The 26,194-nt window shown below is 40.4% G+C and overlaps 1 protein-coding gene across 2 annotated transcripts; it reads left to right on the plus strand.

Moving 5' to 3' along the window:
• Positions 1–22,764: 22,764 nt before the first annotated feature.
• On the plus strand, positions 22,765–26,173 carry LOC124268154 (zinc finger protein 680-like). Of its 2 annotated transcripts, none has more exons than XM_046703174.1 (2): positions 22,765–22,856; positions 23,304–26,173. In XM_046703174.1, exon 2 carries the CDS (start codon positions 23,410–23,412, stop codon positions 24,454–24,456), a length of 1,047 nt encoding a protein of 348 aa, XP_046559130.1. In that variant the 5' UTR covers positions 22,765–22,856; positions 23,304–23,409; the 3' UTR covers positions 24,457–26,173. The 2 variants fall into 2 exon arrangements, with proteins under 2 accessions (XP_046559130.1, XP_046559131.1); XM_046703175.1 differs by having other exon boundaries at positions 22,856–22,946.
• The last annotated feature ends 21 nt before the right edge of the window (positions 26,174–26,194 follow it).

A 26,194-nucleotide genomic window follows, 5' to 3' on the forward strand; every position in this document is an offset into this window, starting at 1 on the left:
TCTTCCCCGACCGCGTCATACCAAAAGACGTTAAAATATGGTACTTGTTGGTCCCTGTCTCGCGCTCGGCAATAATGGGTACAAGGACTGGTCGGCTCGGAGTCAGTATAATGTGTCTGAGTGGGGTATTCATGCTTCACTGCGGCATGGTATCTCAGTGGGCTAGCACTATAAAACCAGCTTCAGTCTGGGCTAGTACAAGCAGCCACACATACACATACACACGCATGCACGTCGTCATATGAGCGAAATATTCTCAAGCACGACGATAAAACCCAATTTCACCTGTACACGAATCTTTTGTGATGTCATTTGATAATGTCATGGTAACGGGTAATGTCACAGTGTTCTACAAAGCATTGTAATGTAGTTGTATCATTGGACATTCTGTTTGATCTGAACCAAGCAGGGGTCGGTGGCGTAGCCTAGTGGTTAAAGCGTTTGCTCATCACGGCATAGACCCGGGTTGGATTCCCCACATGGGTACAATTAAACTAACAACTAGTCTCTGAAATGTACATATTTTACTGAAAAAAGTTCATAGTAAAAAAATATATATAAAGAAAAGGAGCCCTGAGACTTTCTTCATTTTCAGAGAATAAACAAATCTGCAGAGGGATAATTTCTTGGAATTTCACAACACATGCAAAGATTATTATAACCCATTACTGCTTTAATTGTGTGTGACAGGTATATTTACTGCCCCCACCGCCTCTCGGTCCTACTGCCAGTGGTGTGGGCCAATTTGGGGGTAATTAGTATCAAGTGTCGCCAAGTGAGAGCAAGCAGGGATACCAGCTAAGGGTAGCATCTCTTGATATTCCTAGGCTGGACAACTGGATCTCAAAAAAAAAAATAATCCAAAGTTATTTATATTCTCCAAAATCCAAAGGTTGTGTCTGCACTACATGTGGAAGTTTAATTGATGTCGCATATATATAATGTAACAAGCAGAAAAGGTCATCAATATCCCCCGCAATGGCAAAATACTCTTCATGTATATGTCAGTTAGTTATGACTATGTCGAATGTTTTGGTGTGTATATAGCAGTGAGTGAGTGAGTTTAGTTTTATGCCACACTCAGCAATATTCCAGCTGTCTGTAAATAATAGAATTTGGACCAGATAATCCAGTGATCAACAGTATGAGCATCAATCTACACAAATGGGATGCAATGATATGTGCCAACCAAGTCTGTGACTATATTACAAAGTGGAAGGAGAGTATTGAAAGGTTTTTAAGTTCTACTCCGGAAATGAGCACTACCACGAATTTCAGTCTAGGTCAAACTTCTATGGATCATACGTGACATATGTTCCAAGTTTGATGAAGCTTGCATGTATAGTTTGGAAGATCTGCTCCGGACAAGATGACTGGATGAGTTGGTTTTAGCAATATTCCAGCAACATCACGGCGGGGACACCCGAAATGAGCTTCACACATTGTACCCATGTGGGGATTCAAACCAGGGTCTTCGGCGTGACGAGCCAACGCTTTAACCATTAGGCTACCCCACCGCCCCCCGGACAAGATGACATCCTCATGGTCACAACAGCCTAAGTCATGTTTCCATGGAAACAGCACAAAAAGAAAATTCACATCTGGGTCTTACCATCAAATGGCACATTTATGGATCATGCTTGATTTGTGTACCAAGTTTACCATGTGTACCAAGTCACGGTTCCATGGAAACCACAAAAAATAAAAGTCATATCTGGGTCTAAGCGTCATATGGCACATTTATGGATCATGCTTGATATGTGTACCAAGTTTGATGAAGCTAGCATGTATAATTTAGGAGCTTTGCTTCGGACAAGATAACATTCTCAAAGTCGCAGCCTAAGTCATGTTTCCATGGAAACAACAAAAAATAACATTCATGTCTGGATCTGTAGGGATCATGGTTGACATGTGTACCAAGTTTGGTTAAGCTATCACAAATAGTTTAGGAGATATGCTTCGGACAAAGCGTGACGGACCCACTGACGGACGGAACTCGTTTCTATATTCCCGCAAATTCGTTGTTGCAGAGGATAACAATATGCCATCAGATCCCAATGACAATGTCTTTTTAAAGTTTATGGATAAAGTCACAAATGCCTACATCGTTGAGGTACACTGCTTTGAGCCTAATGATTTATATTTCTGTTTGTCTCTTCATCATGCAAATCAAGGATGACACAACAACAACAGTAGCATGGCTTGTATTTTCTACTGACTTATCTGAATAGGGAGAATTTCGAATGTCCTGGATGGAGAACAAAACAACACATTTTCACCACTTAAGTACTTTTCAATCATTGTATTCTGATTTGGACGAATGTTGTGTATATTTGCTTTCATCCTCATCAAAGTTCCAATTCATTTTTACCCTGAGATGGAAAACTTTTGGAAATGATCCCCTCTCCTCGCCAGTGTAAAATGAAACAGTTAAAGAAAATACTCAGATTTTATAAGTCATCAGGTCTCTAGTGTAATCACACACGTTGTTTGTCTGGAGTGAGAGGACAGGCAGAAGCAGGAGGTCTTGGCTCAGCGTGGGGTCTTGGGGAGAGGTGGGGGAGGCATGGTAAAGAAAATGAGTAAAACTCCCTACTTCAACAAGACCACACAGTGATGGCTCCCTGCTTCAACCAGACCACACAATGATGGCTCCCTGCTTCAACCAGACCACACAATGATGGCTCCCTGCTTCAACCAGACCAAACAATGATGGCTCCCTGCTTCAACCAGACCACACAATGATGGCTCCCTACTTCAACCAGACCACACAGTGATGGCTCCCTACTTCAACCAGACCAGTGATGGCTCCCTGCTTCAACCAGACCACACAGTGATGGCTCCCTGCTTCAACCTGAGCACACAGTGATGGCTCCCTGCTTCAACCAGACCACACAATGATGGCTCCCTGCTTCAACCAGACCACACAATGATGGCTCCCTACTTCAACCAGACCACACAGTGATGGCTCCCTACTTCAACCAGACCAGTGATGGCTCCCTGCTTCAACTAGACCACACAGTGATGGCTGCCTGCTTCAACCAGACCACACAGTGATGGCTCCCTGCTTCAACCAGACCACACAATGATGGCTCCCTGCTTCAACCAGAACACACAGTGATGGCTGCCGATACCTATGAACACAGATGAGATATAAGGTTTCAGTAAGGATTGCAGCAAAGCAAAACCTGGCTCTAAATCAGTAGTGTCATTTTCAAAACAAAACCCACAGCTTTCCTTGAAATTACAAAATTCAATGTATCAATAGTTTATATCTTAAAAACACGATTGTAGTCACAATACTGTCCATTAAACATCGAATAGTGCCCTGAAAGAAGGCCATAGGACCATACGAAAATGTTAAAATGGTCAAAAGTCTATCTGGCCACTTCCCAAGTATCCTCTTAGAAAAGGAAGCCGAACCTGAACTTTCAATTTGCATGGAATGTAACTTTTCGTTGGAAAGTTGGTTTACTCTTATACTTTCAGAAACTTTCCAACGAAACAACCCGATGCACGTGCACTACGCATTGGTGCCATATACGTGAATGGGGTGTCATTCTTGATTGTGACGATAAAATGGGGACCCAAAACCAGCATAACATTCTCTCTTGTAAAATTTGATGCCCTGCTATTACTTATTCAGAAAGCCCATTCTGACATTCTGTGATATGATAGCGTTTTGACAAAAATTAGTTTTTCACCCGTACCCTCCGGATACCTATGGATCCTTTTGTCTTTCATTTAGAGAGACATTTCAATTGTAACACAGTAAGTACATTTCTTTACATCATTTGCTGGGTTTACTCATGACAAAGCTGTGGAAGACAAAATTATCAGTTCATATAGAGATCAGCAAGGAACAAATATATTGCACCAAACTAGAAAATAGACTAAGGTGTTTCCTGTCAGTGACACGATATCAGGCAGACGGCTGGCTTCACTTTGAGTGCATGGCTATTGTGTACGAACAGGACACGGACATTAGGACTATGTACCATCTTCCGCACAGCGGCTACATGGAGCATTGTTCTTGTGTCAGTTTCATCCTGGTTTGAGAACAGACCGTCAGCCTGTATTACACTTCCGTGAAAGATATAGATCCTCATTGGCGGATCCAGATGCGTTGTGTTGGAGCTAGACTAAGGCTTAGTCTCTGAATATATATAATTTTGATAGTAACAAACAAGCCCATTTATATTGAAAAGGAGTCCTAGGGAGACCAGAGATTCAGAACCTGAGGAAATCTAGACTTGCTTTATTTAGGGCTTTAGCACAGCAGAGAGGGCTTGGCAGTAGGGAAATTAATGTGGTTCAGGGACTGTGAGACACACAATGTTTGAGCCAATGGGGGGTTCAGTGGGTTCCCCCTATATACCAACCCCCATCACCCAACCCCCTTTTCAAAATTCCTGGATCCGCCCATGGATCCTGGTCGCCACTAACACATAACTTCTGCCCTTTCTTTCGTAACCCTGGATCCCGTCTTATCATACACTCACTGTAGTACTGTGACAAGTTTAACGATTACGTGGAAGATAACATATATAGATATTACATCCTGGTCGCCAATAACACATAACTTCTGCACTTTCTTTAGTAACCCTGGATCCCGTCTTATCATACACTCACTGTAGTACTGTGACAAGTTTAACGATTACGTGGAAGATAACATATATAGATATTACATCCTGGTCGCCACTAACACATAACTTCTGCCCTTTCTTTAGTAACCCTGATCCCGTCTTATCATACACTCACTGTAGTACTGTGACAAGTTTAACGATTACGTGGAAGATAACATATATAGATATTACATCCTGGTCGCCAATAACACATAACTTCTGCACTTTCTTTAGTAACCCTGGATCCCGTCTTATCATACACTCACTGTAGTACTGTGACAAGTTTAACGATTACGTGGAAGATAACATATATAGATATTACTTCCTGGTCGCCACTAACACACATAACATCTGCCCTTTCTTTAGTAGCCCTGATCCCGTCTTATCATACACTCACTGTAGTGCTGTGACAAGTTTAACGATTACGTGGAAGATAACATATATAGATATTACATCCTGGTCGCCAATAACACATAACTTCTGCCCTTTCTTTAGTAACTCTGGATCCCGTCTTATCATACACTCACTGTAGTGTTGTGACAAGTTTAACGATTACGTGGAAGATAACATATATAGATATTACATCCTGGTCGCCAATAACACATAACTTCTGCCCTTTCTTTAGTAACCCTGGACCCCGTCTTATCATACACTCACTGTAGTACTGTGACAAGTTTAACGATTACGTGGAAGATAACATATATAGATATTACCTCCTGGTCGCCAATAACACATAACTTCTGCCCTTTCTTTAGTAGCCCTGGATCCCGTCTTATCATACACTCACTGAAGTACTGTGACAAGTTTAACGATTACGTGGAAGATAACATATATAGATATTACCTCCTGGTCACCAATAACACATAACTTCTGCCCTTTCTTTAGTAACCCTGGATCCCGTTTTATCATACACTCACTGTAGTACTGTGACAAGTTTAACGATTACGTGGAAGATAACATATATAGATATTACATCCTGGTCGCCACTAACACATAACATCTGCCCTTTCTTTAGTAGCCCTGGATCCCGTCTTATCATACACTCACTGTAGTGCTGTGACAAGTTTAACGATTACGTGGAAGATAACATATATAGATATTACATCCTGGTCGCCACTAACACATAACTTCTGCCCTTTCTTTAGTAACCCTGGATCCCGTCTTATCATACACTCACTGTAGTGCTGTGACAAGTTTAACGATTACGTGGAAGATAACATCTATAGATATTACATTCTGGTCGCCAATAACACATAACTTCTGCCCTTTCTTTAGTAGCCCTGGATCCCGTCTTATCATACACTCACTGTAGTGCTGTGACAAGTTTAACGATTACGTGGAAGATAACATATATAGATATTACATCCTGGTCGCCAATAACACATATCTTCTGCCCTTTCTTTAGTAACCCTGGATCCCGTCTTATCATACTCTCACTGTAGTGCTGTGACAAGTTTAACGATTACGTGGAAGATAACACATATACATATTACATCCTGGTCGCCGATAACACATAACTTCTGCCCTTTCTTTAGTAACCCTGGTACCCGTCTTATCATACACTCACTGTAGTGCTGTGACAAGTTTAACGATTACGTGGAAGATAACATATATAGATATTACATCCTGGTCGCCACTAACACATAACTTCTGCCCTTTCTTTAGTAACCCTTGTACCCGTCTTATCATATACTCACTGTAGTGCTGTGACAAGTTTAACGATTGCGTGGAAGATAACATATATAGATATTACATCCTGGTCGCAAATAACACATAACTTCTGCCCTTTCTTTAGTAACCCTGGTACCCGTCTTATCATACACTCACTGTAGTGCTGTGACAAGTTTAACGATTACGTGGAAGATAACATATATAGATATTACCTCCTGGTCGCCACTAACACATAACTTCTGCCCTTTCTTTAGTAACCCTTGTACCCGTCTTATCATACACTCACTGTAGTGCTGTGACAAGTTTAACGATTACGTGGAAGATAACTAATATAGATATTACCTCCCGGTCGCCTAACACATAACATCTGCTATTTCTTTTGTAACCCTTGTACCCGTCTTATCATACACTCACTGTAGTCCTGTGACAAGTTTAACGATTACGTGGAAGATAACATATATAGATATTACATCCTGGTCGCCAATAACACATAACTTCTGCCCTTTCTTTAGTAACCCTTGATCCCGTCTTATCATACACTCACTGTAGTGCTGTGACAAGTTTAACGATTACGTGGAAGATAACATATATAGATATTACTTCCTGGTCGCCACTAACACATAACTTCTGCCCTTTCTTTAGTAACCCTGGATCCCGTCTTATCATACACTCACTGTAGTGCTGTGACAAGTTTAACGATTACGTGGAAGATAACATATATAGATATTACATCCTGGTCGCCAATAACACATAACTTCTGCCCTTTCTTTAGTAACCCTTGTACCTGTCTTATCATACACTCACTGTAGTGCTGTGACAAGTTTAACGATTACGTGGAAGATAACATATATAGATATTACCTCCTGGTCGCCTAACACATAACATCTGCCCTTTCTTTTATAACCCTTGTACCCGTCTTATCATACACTCACTGTAGTGCTGTGACAAGTTTAACGATTACGTGGAAGATAACATATATAGATATTACATCCTGGTCGCCAATAACACATAACTTCTGCCCTTTCTTTAGTAACCCTGGATCCCGTCTTATCATACACTCACTGTAGTGCTGTGACAAGTTTAACGATTACGTGGAAGATAACATATATAGATATTACTTCCTGGTCGCCACTAACACATAACTTCTGCCCTTTCTTTAGTAACCCTGGATCCCGTCTTATCATACACTCACTGTAGTGCTGTGACAAGTTTAACGATTACGTGGAAGATAACATATATAGATATTACCTCCTGGTCGCCTAACACATAACATCTGCTATTTCTTTTGTAACCCTTGTACCCGTCTTATCATACACTCACTGTAGTCCTGTGACAAGTTTAACGATTACGTGGAAGATAACATATATAGATATTACATCCTGGTCGCCAATAACACATAACTTCTGCCCCTTTCTTTAGTAACCCTTGATCCCGTCTTATCATACACTCACTGTAGTGCTGTGACAAGTTTAACGATTACGTGGAAGATAACATATATAGATATTACCTCCTGGTCGCCACTAACACATAACTTCTGCCCTTTCTTTAGTAACCCTGGATCCCGTCTTATCATACACTCACTGTAGTGCTGTGACAAGTTTAACGATTACGTGGAAGATAACATATATAGATATTACATCCTGGTCGCCAATAACACATAACTTCTGCCCTTTCTTTAGTAACCCTTGTACCTGTCTTATCATACACTCACTGTAGTGCTGTGACAAGTTTAACGATTACGTGGAAGATAACATATATAGATATTACCTCCTGGTCGCCTAACACATAACATCTGCCCTTTCTTTTATAACCCTTGTACCCGTCTTATCATACACTCACTGTAGTGCTGTGACAAGTTTAACGATTACGTGGAAGATAACATATATAGATATTACATCCTGGTCGCCAATAACACATAACTTCTGCCCTTTCTTTAGTAACCCTGGATCCCGTCTTATCATACACTCACTGTAGTGCTGTGACAAGTTTAACGATTACGTGGAAGATAACATATATAGATATTACTTCCTGGTCGCGACTAACACATAACTTCTGCCCTTTCTTTAGTAACCCTGGATCCCGTCTTATCATACATTCACTGTAGTGCTGTGACAAGTTTAACGATTACGTGGAAGATAACATATATAGATATTACATCCTGGTCGCCAATAACACATAACTTCTGCCCTTTCTTTAGCTAACGCTGGATCCCGTCTTATCATACACTCACTGTAGTGCTGTGACAAGTTTAACGATTACGTGGAAGATAACATATATAGATATTACATCCTGGTCGCCAATAACACATAACTTCTGCCCTTTCTTTAGTAGCCCTGGATCCCGTCTTATCATACACTCACTCTAGTGCTGTGACAAGTTTAACGATTACGTGGAAGATAACATATATAGATATTACATTCTGGTCGCCACTAACGCATAACTTCTGCCATTTCTTTAGTAGCCCTGGATCCCGTCTTATCATACACTCACTGTAGTCCTGTGACAAGTTTAACGATTACGTGGAAAATAACATATATAGATATTACATCCTGGTCGCCAATAACACATAACTTCTGCCCTTTCTTTAGTAACCCTGGATCCCGTCTTATCATACACTCACTGTAGTGCTGTGACAAGTTTAACGATTACGTGGAAGATAACATATATAGATATTACTTCCTGGTCGCCACAATAACACATAACTTCTGCCCTTTCTTTAGTAACCCTGGATCCCGTCTTATCATACACTCACTGTAGTGCTGTGACAAGTTTAACGATTACGTGGAAGATAACATATATAGATATTACATCCTGGTCGCCACTAACACATAACTTCTGCCCTTTCTTTAGTAGCCCTGGATCCCGTCTTATCATACACTCACTGTAGTGCTGTGACAAGTTTAACGATTACGTGGAAGATAACATATATAGATATTACATCCTGGTCGCCACTAACACATAACTTCTGCCCTTTCTTTAGTAACCCTGGATCCCGTCTTATCATACACTCACTGTAGTGCTGTGACAAGTTTAACGATTACGTGGAAGATAACATATATAGATATTACATGCTGGTCGCCAATAACACATAACTTCTGCCCTTTCTTTAGTAACCCTGGATCCCGTCTTATCATACACTCACTGTAGTGCTGTGACAAGTTTAACGATTACGTGGAAGATAACATATATAGATATTACATCCTGGTCGCTACTAACACATATCTTCTGCCCTTTCTTTAGTAACCCTTGATCCCGTCTTATCATACACTCACTGTAGTGCTGTGACAAGTTTAACGATTACGTGGAAGATAACATATATAGATATTACATTCTGGTCGCCACTAACACATAACTTCTGCCTTTTCTTTAGTAACCCTGGATCCCGTCTTATCATACACTCACTGTAGTGCTGTGACAAGTTTAACGATTACGTGGAAGATAACATATATAGATATTACTTCCTGGTCGCCACTAACACATAACTTCTGCCCTTTCTTTAGTAACCCTGGATCCCGTCTTATCATACACTCACTGTAGTGCTGTGACAAGTTTAACGATTACGTGGAAGATAACATATATAGATATTACATCCTGGTCGCCAATAACACATAACTTCTGCCCTTTCTTTAGTAGCCCTGATCCCGTCTTATCATACACTCACTGTAGTGCTGTGACAAGTTTAACGATTACGTGGAAGATAAGATATATAGATATTACATCCTGGTCGCCACTAACACATAACTTCTGCCCTTTCTTTAGTAACCCTGGATCCCGTCTTATCATACACTCACTGTAGTGCTGTGACAAGTTTAACGATTACGTGGAAGATAACATATATAGATATTACATCCTGGTCGCCACTAACACATATCTTCTGCCCTTTCTTTAGTAACCCTGGATCCCGTCTTATCATACACTCACTGTAGTGCTGTGACAAGTTTAACGATTACGTGGAAGATAACATATATAGATATTACCTCCTGGTCGCCAATTACACATAACTTCTGCCAAGTTTTTCTTTAGTAACCCTGGATCCCGTCTTATCATACACTCACTGTAGTGCTGTGACAAGTTTAACGATTACGTGGAAGATAACATATATAGATATTACCTCCTGGTCGCCACTTACACATAACTTCTGCCCTTTCTTTAGTAGCCCTGGATCCCGTCTTATCATACACTCACTGTAGTGCTGTGACAAGTTTAACGATTACGTGGAAGATAAGATATATAGATATTACATCCTGGTCGCCACTAACACATAACTTCTGCCCTTTCTTTCGTAACCCTGGATCCCGTCTTATCATACACTCACTGTAGTGCTGTGACAAGTTTAACGATTACGTGGAAGATAACATATATAGATATTACATCCGTGGAAGATAACATATGGTCGCTACTAACACATAACTTCTGCCCTTTCTTTAGTAACCCTGGATCCCGTCTTATCATACACTCACTGTAGTGCTGTGACAAGTTTAACGATTACGTGGAAGATAACATATATAGATATTACATCCTGGTCGCCACTAACACATAACTTCTGCCCTTTCTTTAGTAGCCCTGATCCCGTCTTATCATACACTCACTGTAGTGCTGTGACAAGTTTAACGATTACGTGGAAGATAACTTATATAGATATTACCTCCTGGTCGCCTAACACATAACATCTGCCCTTTCTTTTGTAACCCTTGTACCCGTCTTATCATACACTCACTGTAGTACTGTGACATGTTTAACGATTACGTGGAAGATAACATATATAGATATTACATCCTGGTCGCCACTAACACATAACTTCTGCCCTTTCTTTAGTAACCCTGGATCCTGTCTTATCATACACTCACTGTAGTGCTGTGACAAGTTTAACGATTACGTGGAAGATAACATATATAGATATTACATGCTGGTCGCCAATAACACATAACTTCTGCCCTTTCTTTAGTAACCCTGGATCCCGTCTTATCATACACTCACTGTAGTGTTGTGACAAGTTTAACGATTACGTGGAAGATAACATATATAGATATTACCTCCTGGTCGCCACTTACACATAACTTCTGCCCTTTCTTTAGTAGCCCTGGATCCCGTCTTATCATACACTCACTGTAGTGCTGTGACAAGTTTAACGATTACGTGGAAAATAACATATATAGATATTACCTCCTGGTCGCCACTAACACATAACATCTGCCCTTTCTTTAGTAACCCTTGTACCTGTCTTATCATACACTCACTGTAGTGCTGTGACAAGTTTAACGATTACGTGGAAGATAACTTATATAGATATTACCTCCTGGTCGCCTAACACATATCATCTGCCCTTTCTTTGTAACCCTTTGTATTAAGTTTAATCCCGTCTTATCATACACTCACTGTAGTACTGTGACAAGTTTAACGATTACGTGGAAGATAACATATATAGATATTACCTCCTGGTCGCCACTAACACATAACTTCTGCCCATTCTTTAGTAACCCTGGATCCCGTCTTATCATACACTCAGTGTAGTGCTGTGACAAGTTTAACGATTACGTGGAAGATAACATATATAGATATTACATCCTGGTCGCCAATAACACATAACATCTGCCCTTTCTTTAGTAACCCTGGATCCCGTCTTATCATACACTCACTGTAGTGCTGTGACAAGTTTAACGATTACGTGGAAGATAACATATATAGATATTACATCCTGGTCGCCAATAACACATAACTTCTGCCCTTTCTTTAGTAACACTGGATCCCGTCATATCATACACTCACTGTAGTGCTGTGACAAGTTTAACGATTACGTGGAAGATAACATATATAGATATTACCTCCTGGTCGCCACTAACACATAACTGCCCTTTCTTTTTAGTTCTGCCCATTTCTTTAGTAACCCTGGATCCCTGTCTTATCATACACTCACTGTAGTACTGTGACAAGTTTAACGATTACGTGGAATACAACATATATAGATATTACCTCCTGGTCGCCAATAACACATAACTTCTGCCCTATCTTTAGTAACCCTGGATCCCGTCTTATCATACACTCACTGTAGTGCTGTGACAAGTTTAACGATTACGTGGAAGAGAACATATATAGATATTACCTCCTGGTCGCCACTAACACATAACATCTGCCCTTTCTTTAGTAGCCCTGGATCCCGTCTTATCATACACTCACTGTAGTGCTGTGACAAGTTTAACGCTTACGTGGAAGATAACATATATAGATATTACATCCTGGTCGCCACTAACACATAACTTCTGCCCTTTCTTTAGTAACCCTGGATCCCGTCTTATCATACACTCACTGTAGTGCTGTGACAAGTTTAACGATTACGTGGAAGATAACATATATAGATATTACATCCTGGTCGCCACTAACACATAACTTCTGCCCTTTCTTTAGTAACCCTGGATCCTGTCTTATCATACACTCACTGTAGTGCTGTGACAAGTTTAACGATTACGTGGAAGATAACATATATAGATATTACATGCTGGTCGCCAATAACACATAACTTCTGCCCTTTCTTTAGTAACCCTTGTACCTGTCTTATCATACACTCACTGTAGTGCTGTGACAAGTTTAACGATTACGTGGAAGATAACTTATATAGATATTACCTCCTGGTCGCCTAACACATAACATCTGCCCTTTCTTTTGTAACCCTTGTACCCGTCTTATAATACACTCACTGTAGTACTGTGACAAGTTTAACGATTACGTGGAAGATAACATATATAGATATTACCTCCTGGTCGCCACTAACACATAACTTCTGCCCTTTCTTTAGTAACCCTTGTACCTGTCTTATCATACACTCACTGTAGTGCTGTGACAAGTTTAACGATTACGTGGAAGATAACTTATATAGATATTACCTCCTGTTCGCCTAACACATAACATCTGCCAATAACACATAAACTATCTGCCCCTTTCTTTTGTAACCCTTGTACCCGTCTTATCATACACTCACTGTAGTACTGTGACATGTTTAACGATTACGTGGAAGATAACATATATAGATATTACATCCTGGTCGCCAATAACACATAACTTCTGCCCTTTCTTTAGTAACCCTGGATCCTGTCTTATCATACACTCACTGTAGTGCTGTGACAAGTTTAACGATTACGTGGAAGATAACATATATAGATATTACATCCTGGTCGCCAATAACACATAACATCTGCCCTTTCTTTAGTAACCCTGGTACCCGTTTTATCATACACTCACTGTAGTGCTGTGACAAGTTTAACAATTACGTGGAAGAGAACATATATAGATATTACCTCCTGGTCGCCACTAACACATAACTTCTGCCCTTTCTTTAGTGTCACGGTGCTGGCAGCGGTAATGACCCCTGAGTTAAGGGTCATTGGCTCAACCATGTGTGGTCGTCTAGAGACACCATAATGACCGCACCAGTGAACAAAGATAAAATATAAAATAATATATAATGAAAAAGAAAGAGCACAACCAAACAGTAATGTAAATGCATTTATTAGGACTATACATTTAGATCTGAATAGCCCAAATTAAAATGGCAATATGTATCAATGAGCTGAACTCCTATCAAGCCTATATGGACATGAAGAACCAGTTATAATAAAAATACCCCTGACAGGAATAGTGTATTACGTGAAGTAATAATCGGAACGCCAGACTGAAGGTAAGATTACAAGGAACTTACCAACATATTCCTGTGTCCAGCGTTCCAAGAGGTCCTAGTTGGAGTGAGTCCACCGTGGGAACTGCCCCCAACTAGAACGGTTTGGAATTTATAGGGAGTTGCCGGACGTCAGAGGGGACAACCTCTGACTTGGCCAAGAAAGATTGAAAATGATACTTGAAGCTTAGAGACTGTGTTTCTCTAGCTTCAAGTTTTATGATATAGCCAAAAAAATATTATTAATCTTATGAGTCAAATCTGGAAATGTGATAGCAGACGTTAGTGGCTACCATCACATTTTATTTTAATTGTTCTACATTGATTAATAATGAAGATATAGTCTCAATAAAGATTTGAAAATAGTCTTCTATGGGCATTAATAGAGGAAAATACTGTATTTCTCCCAAAATAAACACGTTTATATAAATTAGGCCATATAGACCGAAAACTGAGTATTATGGGCCTAGTTGCATAATACAAGATTTAGGTTACAATGAAAAGTTGACTTTAATACTTGACATGATATGTCCGTGACAAGCACACATGGACTACATAAATTGTATTGAAGTCAACTTGATGCAGGGTTTCGTCACATGACCCCCCACAAAATTAGGAAATTTGCTATACATAGATGTGTACAAATTTGCTGACAAATTAATAACTAACACTATTACGTGAAAACAATGAACATGATAAGCATGCATACACATATACATGTAGTGAATATATCTGACAACCATCAAACTAATCAACAGTTGTATGCCTTGTTGTAGGCACAGTCACATGACTTAATGATAACAACATCAATCACATCACATCAAGCACATCTCGATAAGGCGTCAGCAATAATGTTATTGCTTCCTTTGATGTGTTCAATTTTAATGGGGTACTCCTGGAGCATAAGACTCCATCGCAACACGCGCTGGTTTGTGTCCTTCATCCGATGGATAAATGTTAATGGATTATGATCAGTGTAGACCATAACCTGATGCGAAGCACATCTTACATAAATTTCAAAGTGCTTTAACGCCAAAACCAGTCCTAATGCTTCCTTCTCCACAGTAGAATAGTTAAGCTGATGCTTGTTGAACTTCCGTGAGAAGTAGCTCACTGGATGGTCCATTCCCCTGTCATCTTCCTGGAACAACACTGCTCCACATCCTAAGGCACTTGCGTCCACAGCTAGTTTGAAAGGCTTTGTGAACACGGGTGCAGCTAACACTGGTGTGGAACAGAGCATAGTCTTCAGGAGCTGGAAACCGTGCTCGCAGTCTTCTGTCCAGTTGAACTTCACTCCTTTCTTCAATAATGCTGTAATAGGAGCTGCCACTGAAGCAAAATTTGGACAGAATCTTCGATAATAACCAGCCATTCCCAGGAACCGACGCACCTCCTTACATGTTTTAGGTTGAGAAAAGTTGATAATACTATCAACTTTAGCTGTGATTGGAGCTACCTTCCCCAAGCCAACTATGTGTCCAAGGAATGTAACTTGTGCTTGACCAAATTCACATTTTGCCAAGTTGACTGTCAGGTTTGCTTCCTTGAGACGAGTAAACACTTCCCTCAGAGTAGCCAGGTGATCCTCCCAGGTGTCAGATCCAATAATGACATCGTCGATGTATACCTCCACACCAGAAATATTCGCTAGTACCAGATGCATCAACCGTTGAAAAGCTGCAGGTGCCGTCTTCAGTCCAAAAGGCATGACCCGATACTGATACAGGCCATCTGGGGTCACAATAGTCAGGATTCTCTTGGCACGTTCCGTTAATGGGATTTGGTAATAGCCCTTAAGTAGGTCAAGCTTCGTTATGAAGACAGCATGGCCAACATTATCAATGCAGTCATCGATGCGTGGTAGAGGGTGAGAGTCGGCCTTAACCAATCGGTTAATCTGTCTCAGATCAGCACACGTCCGGAATTTATTGCCAGGCTTTGGCACCAGGATACAAGGAGAACTCCAATCACTGTTAGATGGCTCTAGTATGTTGTTGTCCAGCATGTATTGGATTTCTTCTTTGAGATAGGCCTTCTTCTGTGGATTCATTCTGTAAGGATGTTGTCTCACAGGAGGGGCACCTTCCACGTCCACATCATGCATCATGACATTGGTTACACTTGGAGTATCAGGGAATAAGTCCTTAAATTCTTCAATGATAGCTGTTAAATCATCCCGCTGAGTATCAGTTGTGTGCTGCAACTTAGAGTCCAAGTCAATCAAGATATCACTATTGCATAACTTGATGTCTGCAACGTCACTTTCTTACAGTGACTCCTCACTGTCATTCCCACTCACTGTCATTACTGGTTGTACAGTCAGACGCTCGTGGTATGCCTTCAACAGGTTTACATGGCAGAACCTAGTCTTCCTACCTCGGTCTGGCGTGTTAATTACATAACCTGTCTCACTAACCTTGTTCCTGACTGTGTATGGTCCAAAAAACTTGGATTTTAATGAAGAACTTGGTATAGGTAGATATACTAAAACCTTGTCACCTGGTTTAAACTCCCTGACCTTGGCCTTTCTATCAAACTGACCTTTGATCCTAACCTGGGCCTGTTGTAAATGTTTTCTAGCTAACTCAGTAGCTTGCCACAACTTATCTTTAATTCGTGACACATAATCCAACAATTCCTCAGACCTAGTTTCCTGAAGCCAACTATCTTTGACCAATTTTAATGGTCCCCTAGGAGTATGACCATAGACAAGTTCAAATGGTGAAAACCCTAGTGATTCCTGCTTAGCATCTCTAGCTGCAAACAATACAAAGGGAACTCCAACGTCCCAGTCCCTCTCATGCTCTTCACAATAACATCTTAACATGCTTTTCAGACTTTGATGGAAACGTTCTAATGCACCTTGAGATTCGGGGTGATATGCACTAGATCGAATTTGACGAATGCCAAGCAACACCATAACTTGCTGAAACAGTTTTGACATGAAATTTGAACCCTGATCAGACTGAATGTCACCAGGTAACCCTGTCAACGTGAAGTACTTAATCAAAGCTTTTGCTACAACTGCTGCAGTAACTTTCCGCAAGGGAATTGCTTCCGGGAACCGTGTATTAACACACATTATTGTCAGAAGGTATTGGTTTCCTTGACTAGTTTTAGGAAGTGGACCTACAACATCAATTAATACCTTGGAGAATGCTTCCCCGTCAACTGGTACCAACTTGAGAGGGGCTGGAGGTATGACTTGATTTGGCTTGCCAACCACTTGACATACATGACAAGTTTTGCAATATAATTCAGTATCATGGTACATGCCTGGCCAAAAGAAATCACTGGAAACCTTATCATAAGTTTTTGTCCTTCCCATGTGACCAGCAAATAAGCTCTCATGAGACAGGCTGAGAATATCCTGCCTATAAGGCTTTGGTACAACCACCTGATACCGAATACCAACATCAGTTTCATCCCCAGTCTCACCCTTGCCACTCTTCCTCATTAATAAACCGTTGTGAACATAGAAACATGTATTTTCCATATCAACCTGTTTATCATCTACCACACTCGTCCAAGCATCCCTAAGAGTACTGTCCTCTCTCTGCGCCTGACACAAACTAGCCTTATCCCAGCCTATCAGACTCCCGCCTGGCACATTACTGTCCTGTGCCTTATCATCACACTCAGACTCAATTGTCTTGGATTCCAAACTACTCTTAGCTTGAGAACTATCATCGGTAGATGCCGCAAATGCTTTAGACAGACAAGTATCAGATAACCCTAGGAAATCACCCTTAGGCTGTTCTGTCCTTGTCATAGACCTTGTGGTCACACAAGCAGGGAAAATGTCGGCATTCTCCTTACTGTTCACTGTCACTGGAGAACTAGATACCTCTAGGACCTCTACACAGCCTTTGTGGCAACAGCTATCTGTTAGATCATTTCCTAACAAGATATCCACACCCTTAATAGGTAACTCATCCACAACTCCCATCAGCACTTCTCCTGATACAAATTCGGATTTGATGTGAAATCTGTGCAATGGAACTGACCGATAGACTTTACCTACCATCTCAACTACAACACTTGTCCCAGTAGCAGACTTTTCAGGATTAATAACCGCACTCGGAACAATGAGAGTTTGCCAAGCTCCCGTGTCCCTGTACATAGTTACTTGTCTTTGAGAACTCTCCTGACCTACTTCACTAACAATACCATCAGATATGTACTTTTCATACTTCTGCTCAGGCTGCTGTGAATGCAAGGTAGTACCGAGTGATGGTTGAGCTGTACTGCTAACAAAACCCACCACTTTTTGATTGTCATTTTTCCTCTTATAGCAATCTACAATCAAATGATTGTTCATCCCACAATAAGCACATTTAGGTTTTGATGCTTTATCACTATTAGATCCCTTTGGATTGAGTCTCCCATTCTGAATAGTCTCACCCTCAGATTTATTGCCATTGCCTAGAGCGCCACCCTTCTGATTAGACCCTGGCTTCCCTGATTGCTTGTTGTCATACTTAGACACATTAGACTGTTGTCCTACTGTTGATTTATGTATGAGTACATAATTGTCAGCAGTTATTGCTGCCTCTTGCAATGTAGTAACCTTTTGGTCTTCTACATGAATTCTTAAACCAGCTGGTATACAGTTTTTTATTTCCTCCAAGATAAACAACTCTCTTAATTTATCCAGATTTCCATCTATTCCTTCTGCCCGATACCACTTATCAAATAAGCTTTCTTTATGGAAAACAAACTCGCAGTAAGTTTCACTTTCGGATTTTCTTAGTTTCCGAAACTGTTGTCTGTAAGCCTCACTGGTTAATTGATAAGCCCTTAGAACAGCAGCCTTCAGTTCTGGATACGATCTAGCCTGAGTATCGTCTAAGGAGTTGTAAGCCTGGGTAGCCTTTCCTTTAAATTTACTCTGAATCAGAATATGCCAGTATTCTTTCGGCCATTTTAGCTCTATAGCTACCCGCTCAAATTGATGAAAGAATCTTTCAACTTCATTCTCATCAAAATTAGGGACTGAACGATAGCATTCATTCACCTTAAAGCTTCCAGTATCCTGTTCATGAACCCTATTCCTCAACTCAAGCTGCTTAAGCTTCAACTCATGCTCCATCCGAACTTTTTCTCGTTCAAACTCTCTCTCCTTCTCTTGCATTTCCAATTTCTTAAATTCTAGTTTCTGTTCGTAAGACAGATTATCGCCGAAATTGAACTGATCAGCAGAACTACTTCCATCCCCCCTAGATGCGGTTTCAGGTGGTGAAGTTGTTAAAGCCTCTATCAACGTATCCCTTATCTCTCTTACATTCATTGACTGGTCAACACTAACATCATTAGCACTGGCCATTTTCAAAAGGTCCTCCTTGTGAGTCCTTCTTATCATGGCAACAGTTGGTTGGCTCAATTCAGACATTGTAGAAAGAATATATCACACTCTCTCTGACCTCTCAAGCAGGTACCAAAGTATCCTAACTGTAGATACCGTAACAACTACCCGAGTCCTGGCACTAGAACAATAGACCATTAAGATCCCGGACGAGCCCCCAATTTTAGTCTTGTCACGGTGCTGGCAGCGGTAATGACCCCTGAGTTAAGGGTCATTGGCTCAACCATGTGTGGTCGTCTAGAGACACCATAATGACCGCACCAGTGAACAAAGATAAAATATAAAATAATATATAATGAAAAAGAAAGAGCACAACCAAACAGTAATGTTAATACATTTATTAGGACTATACATGTAGATCTGAATAGCCCAAATTAAAATGGCAATATGTATCAATGAGCTGAACTCCTATCAAGCCTATATGGACATGAAGAACCAGTTATAATAAAAATACCCCTGACAGGAATAGTGTATTACGTGAAGTAATAATCGGAACGCCAGACTGAAGGTAAGATTACAAGGAACTTACCAACATATTCCTGTGTCCAGCGTTCCAAGAGGTCCTAGTTGGAGTGAGTCCACCGTGGGAACTGCCCCCAACTAGAACGGTTTGGAATTTATAGGGAGTTGCCGGACGTCAGAGGGGACAACCTCTGACTTGGCCAAGAAAGATTGAAAATGATACTTGAAGCTTAGAGACTGTGTTTCTCTAGCTTCAAGTTTTATGATATAATAAAAAAATATTATTAATCTTATGAGTCAAATCTGGAAATGTGATAGCAGACGTTAGTGGCTACCATCACATTTTATTTTAATTGTTCTACATTGATTAATAATGAAGATATAGTCTCAATAAAGATTTGAAAATAGTCTTCTATGGGCATTAATAGAGGAAAATACTGTATTTCTCCCAAAATAAACACGTTTATATAAATTAGGCCATATAGACCGAAAACTGAGTATTATGGACCTAGTTGCATAATACAAGATTTAGGTTACAATGAAAAGTTGACTTTAATACTTGACATGATATGTCCGTGACAAGCACACATGGACTACATAAATTGTATTGAAGTCAACTTGATGCAGGGTTTCGTCACATTTAGTAACCCTTGTACCCGTCTTATCATACACTCACTGTAGTGCTGTGACAAGTTTAACGATTACGTGGAAGATAACATATATAGATATTACCTCCTGGTCGCCAATAACACATAACTTCTGCCCTTTCTTTAGTAACCCTGGATCCCGTCTTATCATACACTCACTGTAGTGCTGTGACAAGTTTAACGATTACGTGGAAGATAACATATATAGATATTACATCCTGGTCGCCACTAACACATAACTTCTGCCTTTTCTTTAGTAGCCCTGGTACCCGTCTTATCATACACTCACTGTAGTGCTGTGACAAGTTTAACGATTACGTGGAAGATAACATATATAGATATTACATCCTGGTCGCCACTAACACATAACTTCTGCCTTTTCTTTAACAGCCCTGGTACCCGTCTTATCATACACTCACTGTAGTGCTGTGACAAGTTTAACGATTACGTGGAAGATAACATATATAGATATTACATCCTGGTCGCCACTAACACATAACTTCTGCCCCTTCTTTAGTAGCCCTGGTACCCGTCTTATCATACACTCACTGTAGTGCTGTGACAAGTTGAATGTGTTTTTACCCTTAGCAAAGAAACGTTTCAAGTTCTGAAGAGTTACATCTGCTTTCACATGGCACAGATGACCTTGGCCTTCCCCATCTTTGAACAGGACTGACCTTTGATGCTGTCATTCTTATACTTATCAAAAACAATCTATATCTGTTGGACATCACCCAGTAGAAGTGTGATGCAGCTGTATATACCGTATTTCCTCTAATAAGCACCGGAATGTAATAAGCACCGGGGGTAAAGCAGCTCACTAACAATTACGGTTATTTGACCCAGTTGACGCAAAAGCGCCGGGCCTCAAATAAGCGCCGGCCTGGAAGTCTGTTGAGAAAAATCAGCGCCCGAGCGTTTATGACAGGAACTACGGTATCAGCGCTGTCAGGAGCATTGGGTTGAATGATACAGTTGAACTGCTGGTTAGTTGTCTTCCTGCATTTCAAAACAACATTGCCCCCACACACCTATAGGAAGTGTGTATTCTGTGTGTGCGTGCATGCGTGTGTATTTTAACAAGTAAATGACGATAACCCCATTTGATATTTCCGACCGGAACATTACAATATTTGGCGTTTCTTAAAATATTGATGCTTTATCCTTCATTTTTCAGTAGCAGAAGACCCCAAGTTGCTTGATTAAAGCTACTTGCATAACAACAATTTTACTGACTGACTGACTGAGTTTAGTTTTACGCCGCTTTTAGCAATATTCCAGCAATATCACGGCGGGGGACACCAGAAATGGGCTTAACACATTGTGCCCATGTGGGGAATCGAACCCGGGTCTTCGGCGTGACGAGCCAACGCTTTAACCACTAGGCTACCCCACCGCCCCAACAACAATTTTAAGTACAACTGACTTTCAAAAGTACTCAGATGTAAGTTGTCATAGTGATGTGCCACCTAGACTCATCCTGTGGTAGTGAGTTCTTGAAGCTCACATCTAGCTTCCTTATGGCCTCCGCCTCTGTGTACAACACGCTGTGATCCAGTACATCAGACCTCATGTGACGTCTTCCTCGTCAAAGACTGTTTCTTCTATGACACATAACTTTCCCTATAACCACATGAACTGATCTATTAATATATACTGCTTGTCGTAAGAGGCGACTAACGGGGTCGGGTGGTCGGGCTCGCTGACACATGCGCAGATCGATGCTCATGCTGTTGGTCACTGGCTTGTCTGGTCCAGACTTGATCATTTACACGCCGCCGCCATATAGGTGAGTGCGGCATAAAACTCTACACTCACTCACACTCTATCACTATATACATAAAATATGTACATATTCATGTTTGCATTTAATTGTAATCTCCACACTTGGAGGAAATAAAGATAATGATGGAGGACTGAATGACTGAGTTTAGTTTTACACCGCTTTTAACAATATTCCAGCAATATCACGGCGTGGGACACCAGAAAATGGGCCTCTCACATTGTGCCCATGTGGGGAATCGAACCCGGGCCTTCGGCGTGACGAGCCAACGCTTTAACCACTAGGCCATCGTAGCGCTACGAGAACTTTGTGAAACAGAGCCCAGGGAAGGACAGTCCGGTGTTCTTCAGTGATATAGTATTGAATAAGAAAAATATGCTAAATGTCAGTCTAACCGGGTTTTTGTTTACAGTGAAAAAGTAAGTGAAAAAATTGCAGCACGAACTTATGAAATCTTGAGGAATGATCGAAGCGTACGTAAACGATATGTTTTAGTGGTAACCAACAATACTGAACAACTCTGGATGACCTCCCTTCGAACTTATGCCCAAACAAATAGAATTTGCAGACAGGTGAATATTCTGTGTGGTATACGGTCATTATACCCCAAAAGAACGATTTATTTAATGCTTTCGTAAGTAAATGTAATTCTTAGTGAACGAAATACTACTGCAATACGTGTTAGTTTAAATCAGGCCCGACGGATGTCATAGAGGACTGAGAGGTAACAGAGCACTTCGAGATCTAGTAGTCTACTAGTAGTCTAGTATGATACGAGCTCTTCGCCCGCATCGTCCCATACATTATACAAACATGGCGGTTGGGGGCTTGAAGGCTCAGCAAAATTCGATTTCATCTGCCGATAAAAACAGTTTGTATGTGGTACAGATATAGTACAGATATCTGGATGTTCATTTATCCAGAGGGGTTATGTGGTAGCCTAGTGGTTATGGTGTTTGCTCGTCACACCGAATGCCCTGGTTCGATTCCCCAGGTGGGTAAAAAGTGTGAAGTCCTTTTAACTAGTAGGCTACGCCACCGCCCCACACAATGTTTATGACATCATTTCTGTCTTTTGCAGATAATGAAGACCTGATGGTGAAGCACAAGACAAGTGTCATGAAATCAAATAATACATACCAGTGATTAGACAACAATCCACAGAGTGCTACCATAAACCAACGAGAATGCCAAGGCATAAAACTATAAAGCCTGTGTCTTGTCAAGAAAGGAAAATGTACAGTGATGAAATACCAAGTCCAGAAACTGAAAAGCCGACTGAGAAAAAGCGTTTGAGGAAACTGTCAATGGAAAAAAGAGAGAAAATCAGGTCACTTCTTCAAGATGGTACATCTCGAAGACAGATCTCCAGAATCATGAATGTTGCAACCTCAGTTATTTGTAGGTTTGCAACACGTCTAAAAGAAACAGGAGGAATTGAAGACCGTCACAAGATAGGGCGCCCGAAAAAATATCATGAGCCTTCAGAACATTGGACTAACATAGGAGGTGACCGCAAATATCAGTGTGCACATTGTCAAAAAACCTTTGCACATTTTGTGCTGGTTCAAGAACATATTCGTGTGCATACAGGTGAGAGGCCATTTAAATGTGACCAGTGTTTTAGAGGGTTTGCCAGATCAAGCACACTAAAACGCCACCTTATCTGTCATTCCAATGAGAGACTTTATATGTGCGACATCTGTGCCAAGTGCTTCGCAGAAGCGTCGTCACTAAGGGTTCATATCCGAACCCACACTGGAGAAAGACCGTACCGATGTCAGTTCTGCGACAGAGGATGCACGACCTCAGGGAACCTCAATGCCCACATGAGGGTACACCGAGATCAGATCAGCAAACAGAGTGAGTTGTGTGTCAAAATGGCTGAAAAGACCATTAATCGTAGCGGACTCAATAGAGAGAATGAGAATCGAATTGGAGACTCAGAGGATGAAGAAAATATGACTCATATGAATATTTCTGAAAATATTGAAAAGGCAATAAGACAGGAAGAGCGTGACAAAGAAGGTAATGGCATATCAGAAGACATTGTTGGCACGTGTGAAGAAAGAAGAGCTCGTGCAAGAGTAGAGTTTGAGAGAGAAATGCATCATTGCGAACACAAGATGGAAGAGACTTGTCCTGAGAACACCCAACAGGAGAGGTGTATTGTAGATGTGTACCAGGTTAAAGTAAAGCAGGAACCACAGGATATGACAGAGGAATGTCAGTAGTTGAAGGGTCACAGACATACAAGCATCATGGTGTTGTTAAAGGGTGAAGCATACTTCATGATGTTTAAAGGTAAAACATACTTCATGTTGTTTAACATGTTAAAGCATAAAGCATCATGGTGTTGTTAAGGGGTGAAGCATACTTAATGGTGTTTAAGGGCAAAACATACTTCATGTTGTTTAACATGTTAAGCGTAAAGCATACTTGGTGTTGTTTAAGGGTGAAACATGCTTCATGTTGTTAAAGGGTAAAGTATACTTCATGTTGTTTAAGGGTAAAGCATATTTCATAATGTTAAAGTGTAAAGCATACTTCATGATGTTAAAAGGTAAAGTATGCTTAATGTAGTTTAAGGGTAAACCATACTTTGTTGTTTAAGGGTTAGCATACTTCATGTTGTTTAAGGGTAAAGCATATTTCATAATGTTAAAGAGTAAAGCATACTTCATGATGTTTAAGGGTTAGCATACTTCATGTTGTTTAAGGGTAAAGCATATTTCATAATGTTAAAGAGTAAAGCATATCTCATGATGTTTAAGGGTTAGCATACTTCATGTTGTTTAAGGGTAAAGCATATTTCATAATGTTAAAGAGTAAAGCATATTTCATAATGTTAAAAGGTAAAGCATACTTCATGTTGTTAAAGGGTAAAGCATACTTCATGTTGTTTAAGGATAAAACATACTTCATAATGTAAAAGGAAAAGCATACTTCATGTTGTTAAAGGGTAAAGGGTACTTCATGTTGTTTAAGGGTAAAGTAAACTTCATGTTGATAAGGGGTAAAGCATACTTCATGATGTTAAGAGGTAAAGCATACTTCATGTTGTTAAAGGGTAAAGCATACTTCATGTTGTTTAAGGTTAAAGCAGTATTCTCAGGCATGATATAAAGCCATGTTTACTGGAGATAGGCTAAGTTATTTGTTTCTTGTTCAATGGATTTTGTTTTCTCAACAATATTCCAGTCCTATGATTGTGGCATGTAAATAATCCAGTCAAAACCAGACAATTCAGTGATCGATGTTGTGAGCATAATGTCATCAGTTGAGACTTGTGCTAGAATAAACAAATTTATTCCTTTACATGATGAATGAAATAAATTTCAGGCGGCGAGGGTCCCTTAGATGCTTGATTGGCATTTTAGAAGATGCAATTTGTATCAAAGAATAAAAAGAAGATACAATCCTGAAAATTCTTTACGTTTGCCAGCTCTCATGTTTGTCAGGTTGCTCTGTTGACATGCACTGTTGTTTTTTATTTATTGATGAAGCAAACATTGACATGTTTTGAACCTACCATTTGATGGTGAATTCCTGTGCTTCAAATACTCAATAACACCCAGATATTGGCGAACACATGAAGTTTATCTCCTAAATAAACACATTTTGTGCATAAACAGTAGCAGCTTCAGTGGCAAAAAGATTGTGATGTCATTTGATTATAATGTATGTTAACCAATGATGTCATAATAGTTGAAAAAGCATTGTATGCAGTTTTATTGGAGGAGATATCACTTGATCTGCTTCATGACCTTAGACAGTATTATCAGTATACTGTGTATACAGTGTCCCACATGGCAGGATAAGGCGGGGAATGAAACACCAACCTTTGTTAGGATGAGAAAGGCTTTAATCACTAGTCTATAAGGGGCAGTGGGGTAGCCTAATGGTTAAAGCATTGGCTCGTCACTCCGAAGACCCGGGTTTGAATCCCCACATGGGTACAATGTGTGAAGC

Source organism: Haliotis rubra, unplaced genomic scaffold (genome assembly GCF_003918875.1).
Source record: "Haliotis rubra isolate DU_JTF1 unplaced genomic scaffold, ASM391887v1 Scf1366, whole genome shotgun sequence".
NCBI lineage: Eukaryota > Metazoa > Mollusca > Gastropoda > Lepetellida > Haliotidae > Haliotis > Haliotis rubra.